At 37.0% G+C, this 20573-nt stretch overlaps 1 protein-coding gene across 4 annotated transcripts in view; it reads right to left on the bottom strand.

Moving 5' to 3' along the window:
• Positions 1-20573, bottom strand: part of NRXN3 (neurexin 3) — a gene marked incomplete at its 5' end in the record, with an annotated part of 1312545 nt that overhangs the window by 746436 nt on the left and 545536 nt on the right. For all 4 annotated transcript variants that reach the window (XM_081316144.1, XM_081316146.1, XM_081316147.1 and 1 more), the window contains one exon: positions 16707-16826. In XM_081316144.1, coding sequence (XP_081172270.1) covers positions 16707-16826 — 120 coding nt within the window. The remainder of the gene's footprint in view (positions 1-16706; positions 16827-20573) is intronic.

Genomic DNA, 20573 nt, shown 5'->3' on the forward strand with positions numbered 1-20573 from the left:
CTGGTTATTCAGAAAGGTTGGTTTATTTGTTTGTTTGATTTCAGCAGTGTAATTTAGAATGGTGGTGGTGGTGGGGTGTTTCAATCTTGCCCTGACCATTAAACAAATGTGGGTCAGTAATTCTTATTCATCTATTGCAGACCACTCAATGACCAAAATATAGATTCTAGGTACCTTCTGCCCATTCATGATTGGCTTCAGGATCACATAATCTGCAGCTTATGGTTAGATGTAGCCTGTAATAAAAAAAACCCCTCAAGGTTATACTTTCAAAATTGGATGACAAAAAATGGTAAATGCAATTTTTAGCTTAAAATGTGGGAATAAGTGTAGGTATAAGAACAGAAGATATCTGGGTGGTTCAACATTCCCACTTCTGTTAAAATCTCTCATAGTCTCCAAATAAGAAAAATTCTGACGTTACCATATTATTAAAAAGCTTAACGCTGAGGCTGGAATATGACAAAAACATTTGAAAATGCTGGGATACACAGAGGCGATCTGATAAAGATACGTAAATGTATGGAAAAAGTGAATGCCTAAAAATGTTCTACCTCTCCCTAGAGGTAGAAGACTGGATATTTTACAAATTCACCCCAATTTTCATGAAATTGGTGACTTTGGGACACTCCCTCTCTCCGAGATCAACCCGCCTCACAGGGTTGTGTTTGTGGGGAAAATTAGGAGGAGGAAGAGGAGATGTTTGCTGCCTTGAGTTATTTGTAAAAATAATAAAGGTGGCATGCACATAGATAAATCTGTAATAGATTCAGCATGGGAAAAGTAATATATTTTTCATGATACGTATTTATTTTTGGATATCATTTCTCAGATACGGCTATGTCTATATCAGAAATGGTCTGAAAAACATACATGACTGCACGTGGTTTCTTAGTTAAGGGATACAAGAGCAATTGCCACCAAGCAAAGCTTGAGGCAAAGTCCCATCTTTGTGCCTTACAAAAATCTTCTAGTGCAGGGGTGTCAAACTCGCAACGTCACGTGATGTGTCACAACGTATCACAACTTTTTTTTCCATTGCTGGCAATGGGGTGGGTGCGGTTTCAGCATGATGCATCCAGCCTGCGGGCCAGCAGTTTGACAACCCTGTTCTAGTGTCTGTGTAAAATAGAAGTTCTGAGTTAGATAAACTCCCCTAGTAATCCAGCAGAGACCTTCCGACACTATTATGAAGAAAAATGAAAATAAATCATTGAACAATCAGTCATTTCTAGAAACAAAACAAAACAAAACAAAAAATGGGTATAACAAAAGCATTTGTTAGAACATTTTCTCCAGCCTGAGATCTTCCAGAAGTTTTGGGATGCAATTTGTAATGATGTCATTCCTGGTCACCGTGACCTTCCAATGACCAATCTTTCCTAAGGGAGCTAAGTCCAGATAAACAAGATCTCTTGTCTTATTTAGAGAAGCATGTAACAATAAAAATATTTTGTTTTAAATAACAACCCCACAATGTTTGTCATCTTATTCCAACAAAGGACAGAGACATTCTGATCAACAAATGCAGGGATGTCTCATTGGGCAAAGCAATCACACAAGTTGTGGGAAAGAAGAATATGGGATCTTTTCCTAGAGCAATTGGCAATATGCCAATCAGGAGGAGGAAGTGAAAAAAAAATCCAACCTCTTTCTAGTACTACTTCTAAGTGGGAAGTCTTGGGTTGGTCTAATTCTCAAACATGGGGGCATGTTAAGGTAGCAAAAGAGATTTGGATCCCCTTCCCTGGACAACCCAACATCTATTCTTAGTGATTTTCAGCTCCACCTCTGATGGAGCACTACCAACAGAAAGAGCCATGGTAATTGGAAGCAACCAATGCTGCAGTAAGAATTCCTACTTTTATCTTCTCTTTTCATTGGGTGAATTGTTGTTTCCAGTAGTGGAAAGGCACACTTAAGGTAGTTTTTCAGAAAACATAAGAGTTAATTATCTTAGTGGACAATATTATACAGAATGAATTCACCTATTCTGATGCACCTCTCCGTGGTATGGTTTTCAGTAAAACAACATTTCAAATTCATTGCATGGGATAGTTTTCAGAATGCCAGAGAGAGAAAAATAACCTGCCTATTCTGAGTAGAAAACTGGCGCTTCATAACATTGGTCCATGAACTTTTGAAGTTTGCTGAGAAAAGCCTATAAAGCTAAAGAAGAGTTTACTTTTATGTTCCCTTGTCAGACAATTAGTGTTGACTTCAAATAATTCACTAGTGTGACTCTGTGATGGAAAGCTCTCTTCCTGCCCTCGTGAAGATACATTACATGGCATTTACTGGAGTTATTTACTGCAAAGACTATTGTATTAATGGCTGCCTGGTAGAAAAGTGCAGATTCAGGACTTTAGGTCCAAATGAGCCCTAAGCTAAGCGGGTAACCTTTTGCAACATCTATGAACAGTGAACTATTATTTTTAAAGTAAGGATGCCAATTTAGTTCAAGCTCTGAAATTTCTGGAACAGCCTATAAAGAAACAACTTCTTAAACAAATACAAGTTTTCTTCTTTGTTGCTGAATATCTCTTTTCTTAGGGGATCACGATGTAAGCTTGCAAAAAATATAGTAATAAGAAAGGTAAAGCAGGGTGTCTGCAGTAAGTTATCCGCTTCAAAATAATGGGTACAATTGGTTGTTTAAAGCCCTGCCCTTTTTCACTCAGCCTACAGTACATGTAGTACACATTAACAAAGGTTGGGTCACTGATTGCCTGGTTGCATCTGGCAGCTAGTGGCTAGAATGCACTACTGCAGGCTACTTCTGCTGACTCCCAGCTGCCAGCAGTTTGCATCTCACCTGCTCAGGGTTGACTCAGCCTTCCATCTTTCTGAGGTCAGTAATAATAAGGACCCAGATGGTTGGGAGCAATATGCTGACTCTGTAAACCGCTTAGAGAGGGCTGTAAAGCACTGTGAAGCGGTATACAAGTTTAAGTGCTAGTGCTATTGCATCTACTGTTTTGAGGCCAGTGGCCATCATTGTGGGTGATCCTGAATGTACATCACAAACAGGCAAAACGAAGACTCAAAGAACATAAAAGTGGTACAGGATTGACTGGGAACTTTGAGTTTTTCATGTCAAGGTTTTATTCTAGTTACTCATATAACTGTACCATTCCTTAGCATGAAAGACTTTTCCATACACGGCAAGGATTGAAGGATCAGATTGGAAAATCAAAATAATCTACCACATAGGAAGAACCTTATGTACTACCAAATGTCCAGGGTTTCTTTTTTTTTCCTTACTGTTGTTTTGTCACCCATGAATGGAAGAGTTGAATTTCCAGACCTGAACTTTGTTGGATAGCAAAGTTTATTTATATTTCCTTAAGTAATTCAGCATATGATAGTCATTGCCTTTTTTGATCCCCTTTATCACTATCAGATTATAAAGCACTGCAGTCTTGAAATAGGGCAAACTTGCACAAATACAAAGTTACCTCTGTAGTAAGCCACAGATTTAGTAAGGTTTTTGCTAAGCCATGGAATGAATGCTTTACCCATGCAAAATACTGTATATTTTAGTGAGGTGACTTCACCCTTAGCAGATGTAAAATGCTTGTTATTGTTTGGTTTTTTGAAATTTTTGTTCAGCACACCTCTTTTCCCAATGCTTTTGGCAAGTTCAGTTCTGCCCTCACTAGAATACATTTAACCAGGCCAAAATTGGCCATGTCAAATTCTATTTGGAGGAATACTTCCCATAAAATATATTATATTTTAAACAATATTTTTTCCTTTTACACAATAATTATGTAATATATTAGCATGGGACTTTTGTAATTTACATTTTCCCCAATTATAGTGGTTTAGAAGGAAGCAACTGCTTATAGGTCATTTAGGTAAATTGGAAATAAAAAAGTATCTTAGATTGGTAACTTCTTTGGTATGATCCAAAAAAAAGACATTATAAAAATCATAGTCTGTAAAGATGTGTCTCTCTTGCTAGGTTTATGTTTCCTGATTCATTATTAGATTGTATTTTAACTCCCCCCCCCCCCCGCATTATAGTGACTGTTAATTGCCCAGAATATTCCTTTTAATACAATACCAGAATATAAATCAAATAAATAAATAAAAATAAACATCCACACTAGATTGTTAGTTTTAATGTTGTTGAGGAAAGATGCAACTATTTAATGAGTCCATTCCCCAAATGTACTTTCTTACACAGCCTATAGAAGTTTTTAAAATTGTCCCAAGTAGTAGCAAATGTAAAGGTTTTGTAAAGGAGGTTTTGTAAAGGAGGAGAGAATGAAATCTGCCTAGAGCCAAAATAGAGCTAGTGATCATGGAAAACCTTTTCTGTGGGATTAATTCGGAAAGGATTTGGGAGAGGGGATGGAAGCAGCGAGAATAAAACAGATTTTTCTAAATTTATTTGTGGTTTCCTATTTGCAGCTGCAGATCTGTCGGGTCAAACTAATTGACTTGCAGAACCACATTGCCATCTAGTGGTAAGGAAAAGAGATAACACTTGCTTTATTTTCCCATTTGAAATCGTGAGCTTTTTAGACAGCTCCAGGTTTTCAAAGTGTTAAAAGAAATAACTCAATTACATCAACTGTTCTTATATCCTTCTTGTATTTTTAAAAATATATATATTCATTTTAGTTCTTCCATAGTACAGACAACAAACAATTCTTTATTTATAACTGCCCTAAGCACTGTTAACTTAAACATTTGGGGACTGTTCAGAAATAGAGAAGAGTAGGCAGGGAACCATCTGCCCAGTATGTTGCCTGCCAACAATGTATCTTGGCTGCAGTAATTTCAATTAGGAGGTCTTGTGTACATAAAGTGAGCTATAAATCACACCTGAAAATGAAGTAATTTAGCAAAGGTTGGGAAAAATAGGCACCTGCACAATTGACTATGAGTGTCTACCTTCAATTGTATTTCTCATTGTTTCTTAAGAATATTAGGATACAGTATTAACGTAAGTTTAGGAGGAATATTGACTGTTATCGCTGAATACCGGTAATAGGCTAAGATAAAGCTTTAATGGTAATTATTGCTTGGTAATAAGAAAATCATAGAAAGTAGCTTCATTGTAACTACCAGATTTACATAGATACATTAAATACATGGAGAATTATAATTGGTAAAGAGTCTCTCACATTTAATCTCCTTGCCTATGCATGCAGAAATATTGAAGGGAACTGATTTAACTTCAAGATCCTACACTATCAAATTTATGCTAAGTTTCTAGATCTCAGATTGAAATATTGATATGGAAGCGTAGAGCAAGGACTGTGCATAGAAGAGGACTTAACACCTGGGCTAAAAGGGACAGATAGAAGATCTTATAAAATACTTCTGTGCGGGTCCTAGCTAAGAGCTTGCCTCATCCAATGTTCTAGATGTAAAGTTGCAGTCGCTGTCTGAACTTAGGAAAGGTAGCTGCAACTAGGCAGAAATACCTCCCACACCATTTCATTCATTCATCCATCCATCCATCCATCCATCCATCCATCCATCCATTCATTCGAACCATTGTTCCAGCTGCCTATAATAACTAAGCCACAGCTTGGCATTTTTAAGGATGTGCTGATGTCCACAGATAGCCTGACCCCACCCAGGCCCATAGCTTACGAAAGAAAAGCTAAGACAGAGAGGAGAGGGGTGTAAAGAGCAAAGAAAAGAGTAAATGGTATGCGGACAAGGAAGTGGGGACAATATCTGGAGATTGGTAGATTTTTTTGGCAGGCAAGTTAAGTGCCTGGACCACAGGCAGTGGTACATTAAACAGCATATCTTGATGGGAACTCTACTTGGAACTTTGCTAGGAACTCAGTAGCAACTAGCAATAGTAATAGCATTTACATTTGTATACCACTTCATAGTGCTTTACAGCCCTCTCTAAGTGATTTACAGAGTCAACATATTGTCCCAACAATCTGGGTCCTCATTTTACAGACCTCGGAAGGATGGAAGGCTGAGGCAACCTTGAGCCGCTCAGAATCGAACTCCTGGAGTGAGCAGTGAATTAACCTGCAGTACTGCAATCTAAAAGGGACGCGGTGGCTCAGTGGGTTAGGACGCTGAGCTTGTCGATCAGAAGGTCGGCAGTTTGGTGGGTCGAATCCCGAGTGCCATGTAACTGAGTGAGCGCCTGTTACTCGTCCCAGCTTCAGCCAACCTAGCAGTTCGAAAGCACGTAAAAATGCAAGTAGAAAAATAGGGACCACTACGGTGGGAAGGTAACAGCGTTCTGTGCGCCTTTGGCATCTAGTCATGCTGGCCACATGACCACGGAGACGTACTCGGACAAGCGCTGGCTCTTTGGCTTCGAAACGGAGATGAGCACCAGCCCCTAGAGTTGGAAAAGACTAGCACGCATGTGCGGGGGAACCTTTACCTTTACCTTACTGCAATCTAACCACTGCACCACCATGACTCTTAAAACTAGACAGCCAAGAATCACAGTGAAACAGCACCTCATCCTAATTAGTATAAGAACTGTAAGAAGGAGACGAAACCTGTATGCCACTTACAGACTAATAGTCTTTTGCTTGACCTAAGTCTTAAAGGGCTGAGTATTACAGATACATTTACATGGTAGCATCAACTTGAAAGTCCTAGAATCTATTGTTGGGGCAGGGGATAAATAAAGCATTGTGTATGATAATGAGGCAATAATAAAAACATTTGTACAGATTTGTTATGCTTTGGTGTGTTCAGTCCTTGGAAAACAAAGAACCCTCAAACCAAATATGATCTTAAAAAGCTGATAATCAGAAACTGGACAGTGACAAACCTCTTTCACTGTTGCTCTCTACAGCCAGAATTCACGGTATGCTGTTTATGTTTTATTTATAACTGCCAAAATTAGTAGGTCCTGATAGATAAATCCCACATGACTTTGCTCAGTTTCTTTTAAAGCCATATACTTTTTTGGCCACATTTGATGACATTAACCTTTTCTCAGACACACCCAGTGACAAGTTCATAACCACCACTCTACATTTCATCTAATACTCTCCTTTTGGTTGTATAAAACTAAGTAATCCATGAATTACTTTTTTAACAATTTAAAACTGAAAAAAGGAGGAAACCAGCTATCTAGAAGTAACATTCTTGGACTGTTTTTCAGCTTGATCTCCTGAAATCAGTTTTCCAGCAAAGAAAGGTCATCTTGCAAATGCAAGCAACTGAAAAGGCTGTTAAGGATGAGAAACCCATAGTTTATTTATTTTAACTGGGAAGGAAGAAGATTCTCTGATCTTCTCAGCAATCTGCATTCTGTTTTATTATTATTATTATTAGCATTGGCTCTAGGCCCTCTGTAGTATTTTTGCAGTTCATTTAAGGAAAGATCTGTGGCAGATGAACTATAAAGGACACAGATGCTTCCTAGAATCTTCTCAGCCATATGGCTGATGGTCAGTGATGTTTCCTATCCATCTTCATCATGCACTGAAGATCAGCAGGACAAAGATGTAGCAGTTCGAAGGTCATTTAGCACAATTTCGAGGCAAAAAGGAGCCACTATGACAAATGGTTATGAGAAATCAAGAAACTTGACAGAATTTTGGGACCAAGTGAGACAATTAAGCCAGAAAGCAGAACCATCTAAAAGAATAAGTAGGCCCCTGATCATATTGTTGAGGTGATAATGGCCCCGTCTTCATTTCAAAGGGACACTTAATATTTGGCAGGTGCATTATTGATGCCAGTATGAAGCAAGTTATTTTTGTTCTTGGGCTAGTTCAGCACTTTGGAGAGCTCACCATATTTTTATGCTGGATGCTTATTACTGTAGAGATATTATTATTCGGATACATTCTCTCCCCCTTTATTATCTTCTGCTTCAAATGGGAGATAACCGTTGCTGTGAACTAACATTCTGAATCCATAGCTCAAATATGTTGCTACAGCTGGAATTTGGAATGGTGTCATTTAAGAGAAGAAACTCCACACAGAGAAATCAAATATATTCTCAAATCCCCTTCATCAAATTCACAGTTTAAAGTCTATTTCAGAGGTTTCTAAATAATTTGCCTCACTGTCTTTCTTTTGGGGATCATAATCTAGATAGCTGAAATTAAAACTTTGTGTCAAATCCTCAATGTTTCACAGCCAAGCCTATTATATTAGTCCCTGGGTACTAAACTGTAATGTTGAGATATGTCTCTATGCACAGCTAAACTGCACTATAAATTATGTAGTAGTCATCTACTGAAAACCAATAGTCAGCAGATTAAATGGATTGCATAACAAACAAAACCTTGCTTCCAGATTTATCATATTTTACTTCATTTTGTTTGTTGTTTTATAAGGCAACCCAGCTCAAATAATGTGACCAGATATCTCAACATTACAAGTTTAGTATGAAATCAAATAATAAACAAATTAGAAACCCATACGCAAACCATATAACATTACAATACATAAATGTAAAATTTAAAAAAAATGAGACATCTGTTTCTGTTGTATTTTATCCTCTGTCCAAAAACTCTACTTAAAGGAAAACCTCCAGAGGGTTGACATAACATTGTGATAAAATTCAGGTTTCATATTGTCAGTTTCCTGGATTTGAGGACTACAGTTCTTATGACAATGTGTTTCACATGTCTGAGTTTTGCTGACATGATTCTAATTAGTTTAGCCACTTCCCTATTGCCAAGGTGAGTAATGGGAAAGAAATAGTGAAATAAAGCTACTGTATTGTTTCAAAAGAGATTTGGAGAGTGGTGTGATGTCACAATTTTTACATGACTTGTTTTTCAGCCACATAGACACTGATAAATAGGAAAACCTTGCAAAGAATAATAGTAGTTCAATTTTTAAAATGTCTAATCACTTGCAGTCCAATAAAGAACATGGCTCAGAAATTGTCACTCAGGCACTAACAGAATGAGACATCTATGAAAGAGAGGCAGGACCCTTCAATTCATTGACCAAATTAATTCACAATCCAACCTTATCCAGCTTGGAGAAGAACAACTCAGTTCCTCCCCACTCTTCTCTTCTGCACATGAGTCTGCCTCCTCACTGTACATATATATCAAACAGCTTGTGCAAGAACCGTAAAATCCAAATGCCAGTGGGAGTCCAGGTGTTATTTATTCCCTTATGATAAACCTTAGACATCACCCTTTAAATAGAAAACCACATTCCAGAATCTAACATAGAGAGAAGAAGAAAGCAAGAGGAGCTTTAAGGAGAACAGCCATGCTAAAGAAGGAAATGCAAGTTTATTCCATTGTGCATCATTGTGCAAAAGTTCCAGGCCTTGTAATCCTATAAATTTTCCAAATTACACAAGACTAGGATAGCCACTACTCCTTTTGCTGGCACTGCAACCACAACTGGGAACAGAATATTAGTCATTGAGCAGGATGTCATATGACCACTTCACCCAATGACTGCAATCCCAGCACTCCTGGTTGTAATCATTAAATGATCTCAGGGTCATTAAATGGACAGAATTTCATGTAAGGAGTGTGTGGTACTTCAGCATGGCCTTGGGAGGCCTTGAGCAGGCTGCACACAAGTTGGAGGGGGTGCTGCAGTGCAATAAACAGCTATAGCCACCTGTTGTGGCCCCAACCCCTGAGCCTGTCCTACCCGAGGAATAGGACTCTGAGGATGATGGGGAGGAACTGGCAAGGCCTCCCTCTCCGGGATCCTCCCCTCTGACAAGGCCTTTGTCTTCATCTGAAGGCCGACAGGAGCAGCCTGTGATTAGCCAGGCTGGGAGTGAGCCAGAGCAGCTGCAGCAGATGGAGGGTAGCAGAGATGAATCATGGCTAGATCTCCGAGAACGGCGCAGAGCCAAGTGTTTACAGCAGCGTAGGAAGAGTAGGAGGGTCAGGGATTAGCTGAATCACTGAGCCACACCCCACAAGGTACAAAAGGGGGTGTGGCTGCTCTCAGGACTTTGTGACGAACAATAATTTAATCAACTTCTGGTCACATCTTCGGAATTCTGTTGGATTTACTACCTGTTTGAAACCCTGGCCTGAATTCTTGACAACGCTTCTGTACTTTTGTTTCTGGACTGTTTGCTTGTTTGCTTGGACTCATTTTGAGTAGTTGTTTGGAAGTTATCTCATTCCAGCGGACGCTCCAAGTAACGAGCCTATTTTGGCTGACTGTTTGTATTTTGCTGCCAAGGCCTTATCATAAGGCAATTACTAAAGCCTGAGGAATTAACCCTTGCTAGTTGTGCCTGCTTGTCTGTCTGTTTGTACCCCTGGGGGGGGGACAGAACACCACCCATGAAATCTCAGTTATCCACGCGGCCTACCAGCACAAGCAAAGCAATTTGGAGAAAGAGGCTTCTGAAGCACCACAAGTATAGGCTGCATTCATGTGATTTGGAGAAGGAGGCTTCTAAAGGATCACAAGAATGGAGCCATCTTGGAGAATGGTGGAAGGTAGCCACAGCCACATAGGCTGGCTATGCCTGTCAGCAGCTGTAGAAAACTAGGTAAATGGAGTGCTTTGTCTGTGCTGATGGGCTGGGTGGATAGTGAGTTGTCCCAGACATGGACAGCTTTGCATGGACTGGTGGGGTGGATGGGTGACTGAGATTGAGGAGAGGGAGATATGTGGGTGGAGGATTGCAGCACTCTTGTGGTTTAATTTGTATCACGTGATCACAGAGAAGCTGCAACAGCCATAATTTTGGGCACAGATCTTAAGCCCCTTTGTTATACACCATCATAATTTTAATGGTGGTCATTTAAATGAGTGGTCACAAGTCAAGGACGACCTGTAAAGATAACAGAAGACTAAATCAACTGTAGTTTTGGGAAGGGCTGTTGGAAACCCATGGTGGAAAAAATCTAATAAACCCTTGGAAATAAGCTCTATTCTGATGTTATTTTTCATTATTTTGGAAAGGCTAGTTTGTAATTTCTGCAGAATTAGCAACAGAAGCAGACTTGCATCAGAACAGATTGCTTATCTGCTTTCCAGCCACATATTCTGCCGCTGTTGACAGTTACTACTGTATTTAGTTAAACAGAAAAAAATGTTTCTTGAACTGCATTGATCTTATTATCAAATAAGGTTACCCCATCCTCCCCTCTAAAATAATAATAATTATAATAATAATCAAAACCATAAGGCTATCAAGAAAATTTAGGATGTAAGCTGACACAATTTTTGAGTAAAATGAAGAATAAGCAAGAGGGAACCTCCTATATAAGACTTTTGAGATATATAAGCCATGACACAGCTTTTTATTTATTATCTTTAAATGGCATGTACAGCATACAATGATCCCCAGAATTACACAATTTTGGCTATACAAGTGGATACAACCAATGGTTTGGAGGAAATGGTTTGGAGGAAATAGGATGACCGGTGGCAAGGGGATAAACAAGAGTAGAATAATGTATGTTGCATTCTGGTTTAGCATAACTCCCATAACAAATTAAATGGTTTTCAAGCAAATAGGATATTTCCAATGAACCAGCCTTGAAGAGTATAACTGGATAAAATTTAGTAATTAACAGGTGTTTTTTTTTACACGTGGTTGATGAAGCATGGGGAGATTTATTTCTACCATGCCAGAATCTTTCTATGCTTTTTCAGTATCAATAAATAATAACTGAAGCAAGTTAGAAATGTATGAATTGTAATTAAATGCTAGAAATAAATGAGGTCTTTTGCAAGGTAATTCAGACTAAATGGCAGTGGGAAAGTCAAAAATCATCTAACTCAGGGTGTAAAATAATTGCCCGTGAGAGCAAAGGGCAAGATTATTACATGCCTGTACAAAATTTGAATCCCATTATGGCAGGGGTAGGCAACCTTGGCTCTTTTATGACTTGTGGTCTGAGCATGGCTGGCTCAGGAATTCTGGGAGTTGAAATCCACAAGTCATAAAAGAGCCAAGGTTGCCTACCCCTGCACTATGGGAAGAGTTCAGACACATTATGTGAAGACCTTGCTCTCTAGAGAAGTCTCTAATACCGGAAAACCTGGAACTGAAGAGAAGACGATGATGGGCAGCAAGGTGGATGCATTCACTTAACAGGGGTGATAGATACTGTATTCCATTGGAAGACTTGAATAGACCAGATTAAGGACAGATTATCAGGGAGAAAATCTGACTATGTCAACACTAACTGGATGGCACATACTCAGTAATCAATGGGAAGAATAAGGAAGGCTTCCAGACCAGTTTGAAAGAGGGTCAGTCATGGTGCTGATAATATAGTGCACAAAGCAAGGGGGTTAGCTAAAAGCTATTGTGCACTGAAGGGTGGAAGGCATTTATATTATTTCAATATAGGGATGATCCACATTTTATTCAAACTGAATTCCTGATTACCCTTCTGATCTTGAAACAGCATGCTGAGTAAAATCTAAAATGGATAGGAACTTACATTGTCTAGAATCTGAAACAATGTCACTAATACTGAAGGCCTTTAGATATATACATTAATTACCATTTGTGCATTATATATTTCAAGAGTTGTAAAGGAAATCATATGAAAAAGGGACATCCATCCTCAGTGTGACTGTCAAAGATCTGGAATGTCCATTTGTTTCAGTCAATAAAAATGATAACTACAGACAAAAAACCCTGCTGAAATCATTCTATGAAGTTTTAGTGAAAATAAATCACCCAGAAAGCAAGTTTAAAATTGCAACCTTGGACATAAGGAACATGGGTGCCTTTGATTTAATGCAATCCTCTATGTCTCATGTACCCACATATACGGCAGATGTTCTGTGAATGTTTCTATTGTTTCAATGTTTGTTCATTCTTAGTAGTGAATATAAATTTATTGAAAAATAATTGAGATATATATAAAAGGCTCCAAGTTATTCCTGTCTTGCCCTACATTTTGTGTGTATATTTCACATTACTGTTATATGATTTCATGAGAGCAACCCTGATACAGAAAACAGAAATGAGAATACTGTATATTTAATCTATGACTCCCAGCTTAAGCTGTGCTACCTAGGAATTCTAGAATAAAGAGAATAAAGAAGAATAAGGTAGAATAAAGATTTTTATCATATAATACAGGAACTCCTAAAAGAAGAGTAGAAATAGAAAAGTCTTCCAAGAAATGAAAGCAATCTAAAAAAAGTGAGCACATTTATGTGAGAGAAACACATTATGCTATTTTATATTGGATGAATTAAAGCTTGTTTTATAAAGACCAGTCAATACTGTATTATCAATTATAACTTGAATAGCAATAATATAAAAATAAAATTAATGACCACCCATTAGTTATTCCATCAGAAATACGTTGGAAAAAATGGTTTTCATTCTGTACTCCAGAGCCTCCAGCAAGCAACTGATCTGTTGCAAGGAAAAAGCTCCTGGAGCAGTTTTTACTATACATTTTACTATAACACTTAACTAACAGCAAGAGTAATTTCAGATAACACTGTGATTTAAGTTCAATTTCCAAGTAATTTTATTTAAATATCTACAATGTATTTGCATTTGGGAGGAAGATAGAATAAGTACTGCATCAACTATGCAATTTAATAAAAGTATTCATAAAACGAATATGCACTTCAGTCCTTATCTAGGAAGCTACAAATCATTGTTTTGCATTGGTTTTCACTCTTATTTACTTATTAGAAAAAAGGCAGACAGTATTAAAGCTATCCCAATAAAGTATTATTTGGCTAATTTCTTAGGGACGATTTACTAGGTTTTAGAACTTAGTTTTGTATTTATCATCTCACAAAATAATCTGTTTATTTAAAGAAAAAGAAAAGTATGTATCATAGTTAGTTATAGAATATTGGGGGAACTGGAGAAGGAACCAAAATGTCTCATAGAAATTAATATTCTTGCTCTACAATCATTTGTCTATCTATCTGTACAGAACGAGATATATTCACAAACTCCATAAACTTACACATTAAGCCTAATTTCATTAAGCCTCATATTATACAAATCCTTCTAAAGTCTCATAGCTCCAAATTATTCATTATGGGTATGTCCATTATGGATATAGTCCATTATGGATATGTATAGACCTTAACAGCACATAATAACCTGGGCTGTAAATTAATATTAACTAGCTGAATGGGTTTCTTTCCCTCATTCTCAGAAAGGGAATCCATTTGGCCTTTTTTCTGTGTTCAAAAAACAATTTGTGTACTTCTCCTAGTCTTTGATTCATAGTAGCCTCAGGACATTAAGGGATAAATTTTATTTGTTATCCAGAATATAATATAAAAAATGAAAGGAATAACATCCACTCTTGCACACCCAAGATCTTTCAATATAAGTAACAGCACATACCTTTTGTGATCTCAGCTGGATAGGTTCAGAGCAATCAGCATGAACTTACCTGTTCTGATCCATGAGGAGGCAGTATCTCACAACAAACATTTCTGAATCAAAAGTATGAAGATCATAGCCATACAACTAAGGGCAGTTCAAAGTTGCTTATAAACAACAAAAATGAACAAGCCTTTCTTTAGATCCATCACTTTGACAAAATCATCATAAGAAGAGGGTAGATTTCTAAAACTTTATATGTGTTTTCTTTCCCTTTAACTTCTTTGCAAATCAGGCACACTTACAATTTTCCGACATGTTTCATGCACACATAGCACATTTTATTATATACATTTTAAACAATGAAAAAGTTTCTTTTAATCGGCTTTTTAATTTCAATTTACCCTCTGGATGTCATTTATAGTCATTTATTCCTGAACATTAAGGAAAATCTCACACTATGCTCAGAGGCTGGCTTCCTGGCTTGCTGAAATCTTTATAGGGTGGCCATCTAAAATGGGTGCAATAGTATGGACCATTTTATTAACTGCAGCAACAACATGAAATAATTTATCCTGTTAAGAGCTCTCCAAAGCTGATGACTTAAATGCAGCTTTATAAATGTAGCTTTGTATTATTTATACATTGGTTGTCTTATCACGTCTTTTAGAAAAAAATAAGAGAAACGCATACATGTTAGAAAGGTATTAATGGGCTATTAAGTCCCAGAAAATAAATCATATATTAAGTGGGCTCTATTATATTAAAGAATTCTAAGGGAATATGACAGGGAGAGACAAAAAATGCACACCATGAGCATTTAATAAACACCTACAGACCAGCTTCCAGTTTTTACATTTATTTCTAACAGTAAAATTATTTTAACACTATAATATTTTTCACCTATCTTTAGCTAAAAGCTAACATTTTCTTTGGTATCTTATATCATGAACATCTATATTCATGTGAAATTATTTTCATATAGAAATATGGATGTTTCCTTATAGTGATATTTAGAAATACTTCAAGTTACTAATTTCAGTTACTGTGAAAGCAGAAAATGTTTGTTACCCTTCCTTTAACACAAACCCTATCTTGCAAGCAGAACACACATGAATTCTTGACCCCCTTTCACACATTTCTTTCTTCAGAGGAAAACAGTAAGGTAGAAAGGGATACTTAACCTTTCCAAAGTCCAATATTTTTTCTTAGTAAACATCAACCTTGACAGTAGCTTTTAACCCTCCAATAGACAAGTCTGACAAGTTTTTACTGCAAACCTATATAGTCCTTAGAATCGACACAAAATGTGCAGAAGACTGTATTAGTATCCAGCACCCAAGCCTTCTCTTGTGTGATTTTTACCACCTTTGTATTTAGAAAAATCTCAAAAAAATGTTTCCTTTTCATCAGGCTTCTAATAATTATTTTTAATTTATGATGTAAAACTTTTTAAATTCCATATTTTAATTGTGGTTAGCTATCTTGGGAACTCCCTTGATTACTAGAAATTAGAGTAACATGTATGAAAGTGGGCTTACTTCTTTCTTTAAATTTGGAACAGCATCAGAGTATTTTCTGAGTAATTCAACAGCTTATTTTTATCTTAAAACAGTTGTTAGAAATTTCAAATATGGTGGTCCAAGCCCAAAAGATGTTAAATATCTTTGGTATTATGAACCCAGATCCATTGCTTGCTAACTGATCATTCTATATGTTGATGGTAAGAACTTAACCTAGGACCTTCTCTTTTTATAGACAATCACTCTGAGCTATAGACCTTCTTCAAGATATGGTTTTATATAGGCTTGAAAAGTTATTCAGGCATAGTGTTCCATATCATGTTATAACTTGATGAAAAATATATATTATATTATCATTCTACATTTCTAACGATAAATAAAATCTGCTCTTTCGTTACATGTCCAGCATGGACCATTTCCCAAGTTAAATTCTGATTTAATGCATCACTTCTTCTGGTACACTTTTGCTTAAAAAATGTATCATGGGGAAGAACGTAGCTTCTAATGCAGATAATGTATTGGTGTATTTTGTAGAACCAGTAAAGTTTACAGACTTCCATTTAAAAACTTTTGAATTTTGCATGCATTTAGAAAAGGCCACACATGTATATGAGGATTAGAAAAACTTTTAAGAAGCAAACGTACTTCTTAGCAAAGCTCTTATTATTGTCTAGCACATACAGTTCCATCTGGTTGCTATAAAAAGAACATCAATACCTTTAAAAAATGTATTTAAACATGAAAACAGAATGTACTCATACACTTTCATACTGAATCAAACAAAATAAAATTCAATTTCTATTATCTAATCCAGTTTCATAAGCTAGTTTCCCAGGAAGTTCACAAGATAACTCTAACATCAGAATGCATGCAAGCTTGCAGGACACACACCAAATGGTTCTCAGTTCTCTAGTAAAAAATTCAGTTTTTAAAAAGGTGTTACTCACGGTCATTGCACTGATTTCCAGAATATGATGTCATGGAACAATCGCAAGTGAAGCCTTCCCACTGCTGAATACAGATGCCTTGGTTGGCGCAGGAATCTTCCTGACAGGTGGTGCTTGGTCCTGAAATGAGATTCCAAGAATGCATGAAAGAAAGAGTAGCTACTAAGAAAGCAACACAATAATGGATTATGAATTGTTATCTTCATGCAACCTCCTGCCCACCTTCCCTACTCACCCCCAAAATTGTATGCTTTTCCATTTCATGGAACATGCCACAGAAATTCAGGACACATGAAGACATGGAGAATTAAACACTCAGCAACAAACAGGTAACTTGTACACAGCAGAAGGAATGTATGAAAAGTAGCATATTCCCTCCTTGGTAGGGTCAGGGGAAAAAAGGCTTATAAGTACTATTTCCTCCAAAAATGCTAAGACTTGTCATAGCCCTCCTATTCTCAGTTAAACAAATTGATTTACCAGGTTATAAGTCTTTCTATGCTTTTTTTTCATAAATGTTATTTCCATGCTGCAGATATATTTTCTAGGGAATTTGGTAGAAACATGGGCTGACAGTCTGTGTGGTGGACATCATTATGTGTGAGTTGGGTAGCTAAATAAACCAGATTAATTGTCTAGTAAATCTCCCTTCCTCCAAAAAATCTTCTGCTGATATTTGGGGGGGGGGAAATTAATAGGCCCTGGTAAAATGTCAGCTCTTTCTGATTTGTTCCATTGCTTGTTCCATTTTTTTCCTTGTATGAAATTAAATACTTCTTTTCCATCACAGATGAGAAATTTAGGTTTGTACCAATAATTCTGCAGATCTGAGAATGTTTGAAATTGCACAGCGGCTTTTAGAAAAATGTCTATGACACATGTCTTTTTTTGGATGTACTAAGCTAATTATAGTTCTATTTGGACTTTGCAAGTAGTTACTACTGATTTTATGAGCATTTCACATTCTGCTCCAGTGGATACTATTCTATCCTCTTAAATATTGTAGCACAAAGAGTGAGGATTCAAGATGAACAAGAAATAATTTTGACTTGCTCCATACTGGTGAGATATCTGGATATAATTAATTAGCAGTATCCTATGAGATTCATGTATCAAAATGGACCCCTATCCATTGTGGAATGATTGAAAAAAAATGATGATAAACGCTTCTGCTTCTTTAGCAATGCTGTCAAATCTACAAAACAGATTTCTTTGACATAGGAGCCAAGTGAATGATAAGTAGAAAGGAGATCCAGGACACATCAATATAGCTACTTTGTCATATTCCCTTCTATCCTGGAAGGAAATCTTGCTGTCACCACTGCATGCCATCTTCATGCATCCACTCAATATTCTAAGGTCATGGTTCTTTTGATGGAAATTTCAGCCCCAACCAACAATCTTTACCACATGGCAAGATCTCCTTCAGTTTACATGCACAATGCTCTATGTTATGCCCTGCAACCTCCCTCCCTTTTTTTCCTACCAAAGACCAATTGTGTTTTTTTTAAAAATAAAATATTGAAACTATGGATCAACTAAACAACTCTTTTGTATCAACCTAAAAATCCTTAGATGTTACCAAGAATTAGAGTATTTAAAACAATTTCTGACTGGCCAACTGGACTCTAGATCCAAGTCATTTGACAGTAAGATGGGCAGCATATAAATTTAATAAATAAATAAAAATAAGAAAGTAAATAAATAAATATTAGAGGACATTTTTTGAATCCTAGCTTATCCCAACCAGTGATAAGCTAGCCAATTTCAGATTTCATATTCTCTATGCTGAACAGTAGATGGTCAACCGATATAATTATAAATGGGGGGAAAGTTGCTGCAGAAACCAGGGTTCTCATTCTCCCTCACAGCTAAAAATGTATTGAGGAAAGAGAGAGAGAATAGGTGTGGCACTGCATAATCCTACAGGAAATCAGTAGAACCAGCTGGAGCCACAAGTTTGCCAACATGGAACATGACATTTCAGTCTACCTCCTCTAAGCTTTACAGTGATAACACATAGTATTTGAAAGTGGGATAAGAATACATATTCTTATAAGAATGCAATAGAACTCTGCAACAAAGGGTTGTAGAAGAGGTCTGCAACAAAGGGTGGATTAGGTTTAAAGCAATAGCTCAGCGATTTTCTTCTCTTCGGACATTCTAAGTCCTCATCTCTCTTTTTGAATGGATTTCCAATCAGATCCTCAATACTGTCACTTATATTAAATCCTTCATTGTCTTTCCTTCTGATTTGTAATATATGCTCCTCAACAGGCTCTGAATCTGTGGCTGATATTGCAGAAAGGGAATTGCTGCATTCAATATAGGTTATAAACACACATATTTTTAATCAGTGACAAGAGACAGGTCCTTAAATACATCTCCACCTGGGTCCTCTTCAAAGCAATTCACTATTTCAAGTGATTTAAAAGAGAATTAGGTATGAACAATAAGAGTAAGATGGTTTAATTGCATCTGATGCATAAATCATATGTCAAACTTGTGACATCACATGATGTCTCACAACGTATTGAGACGGTTTTGCCATTGCTGCCAATGGGATGGGCGTGGCTTCCAGATGACGCGTCTGGCCTGTGGGCCAGCAGTTTGACAGCTCTGCTCTAAAGTATATCCACTGGCACTCCAGGAAGTAGATCTATGGTTTAGTAAAAAAATTATCACTAGATCTTTCCTTACATTCTGATTCAAGATTGAATGGGCAGTTAAATGAACTCGATGCTCTTATATTAAATCAAGTTATTTACAAATCATTCTGGGCTTGTTATGTCTGGTTTGCATAGTGTTTAGTTATTTGTGGAAACAAGACTATAATTGATTAATCTCTGAACTATATATTACAAATTTCCTTACTATCTTGTATGAGATTGGGGATGAGCAATACTTGGCCTTCAATAAATTTTTTAAGCTCTAACTTTCACCATGCATCATGATGGCAAATAGGAATCCAGTGGAGCACTAGTAAAAGATGAAGCCAAAGATGCTTTCATTTATATAGCCTACTTGTAAGCTTCCAAGAGTTACCTGGTTGAGGATATTAAACTAGATGGGTAACTGGTCTGAGCCATCATGGGATGTATAGGATCTCAGGTTCTACAAGGAAACTTATTTCTCCTATGCTTCGTTGTGATTTACTTTTAGAATCTATTTGGTGAAAATGGAGCAAATTATTTGTTTTGTAAAATTTCTACCTCCAACCCAGTGAACCATTTTTGATATACAGGTAGTCCTCGACTTACAACAGTTCATTTAATGACTGTTCAAAGTTAAAATGGCACTGAAAAATGTGACCATCACACAGGTGTTGCAGCATCCCCATGGTCACATGAACAAAATTCATGATACCTGGCAACTGGTTCATATTTCTAATGGTTGCAGTGCCCTGGGGTCATGTGATCCCCTTTTGCAACCTTCCAACAAGCAAAGTCAATGAAGAAGACAGATCCACTTAACAACCGCGTTACTAACCTAACAACTCCAGTGATTCATTTAACAACTGTGGCAAGAAAGATCATAAAATGGGGCAAAACTCACTTGACAAATATCTCACTTAACCTCATAAACGTTGGGATCAATTGTGATCATGACTCAAGGACTATATCTATAACGTTTACGTTTTTGCCAGCAACACTAGCCAGTCAAGAGCTGGCTTATGCCTTTTTATTTATCTAGAATTGTAAAATGAGGGCAGCCTATACTGCTGCTATCTGGATTATATCATGGAAATTTTACAGTATATTACATGAAGTTAGTCAAACTGAGAGCTACCCTGGCTTATATTAATTCTGGTAGGGAAAATGACAGACTCCTGGGAATCTAAATCAACTTCCCTTTTAAACATCTCTC

The sequence above is a fragment of the Vipera berus genome, assembly GCF_964194415.1.
Source record: "Vipera berus genome assembly, chromosome: 1".
In the NCBI taxonomy this organism is placed as follows: Eukaryota; Metazoa; Chordata; class Lepidosauria; order Squamata; family Viperidae; genus Vipera; species Vipera berus.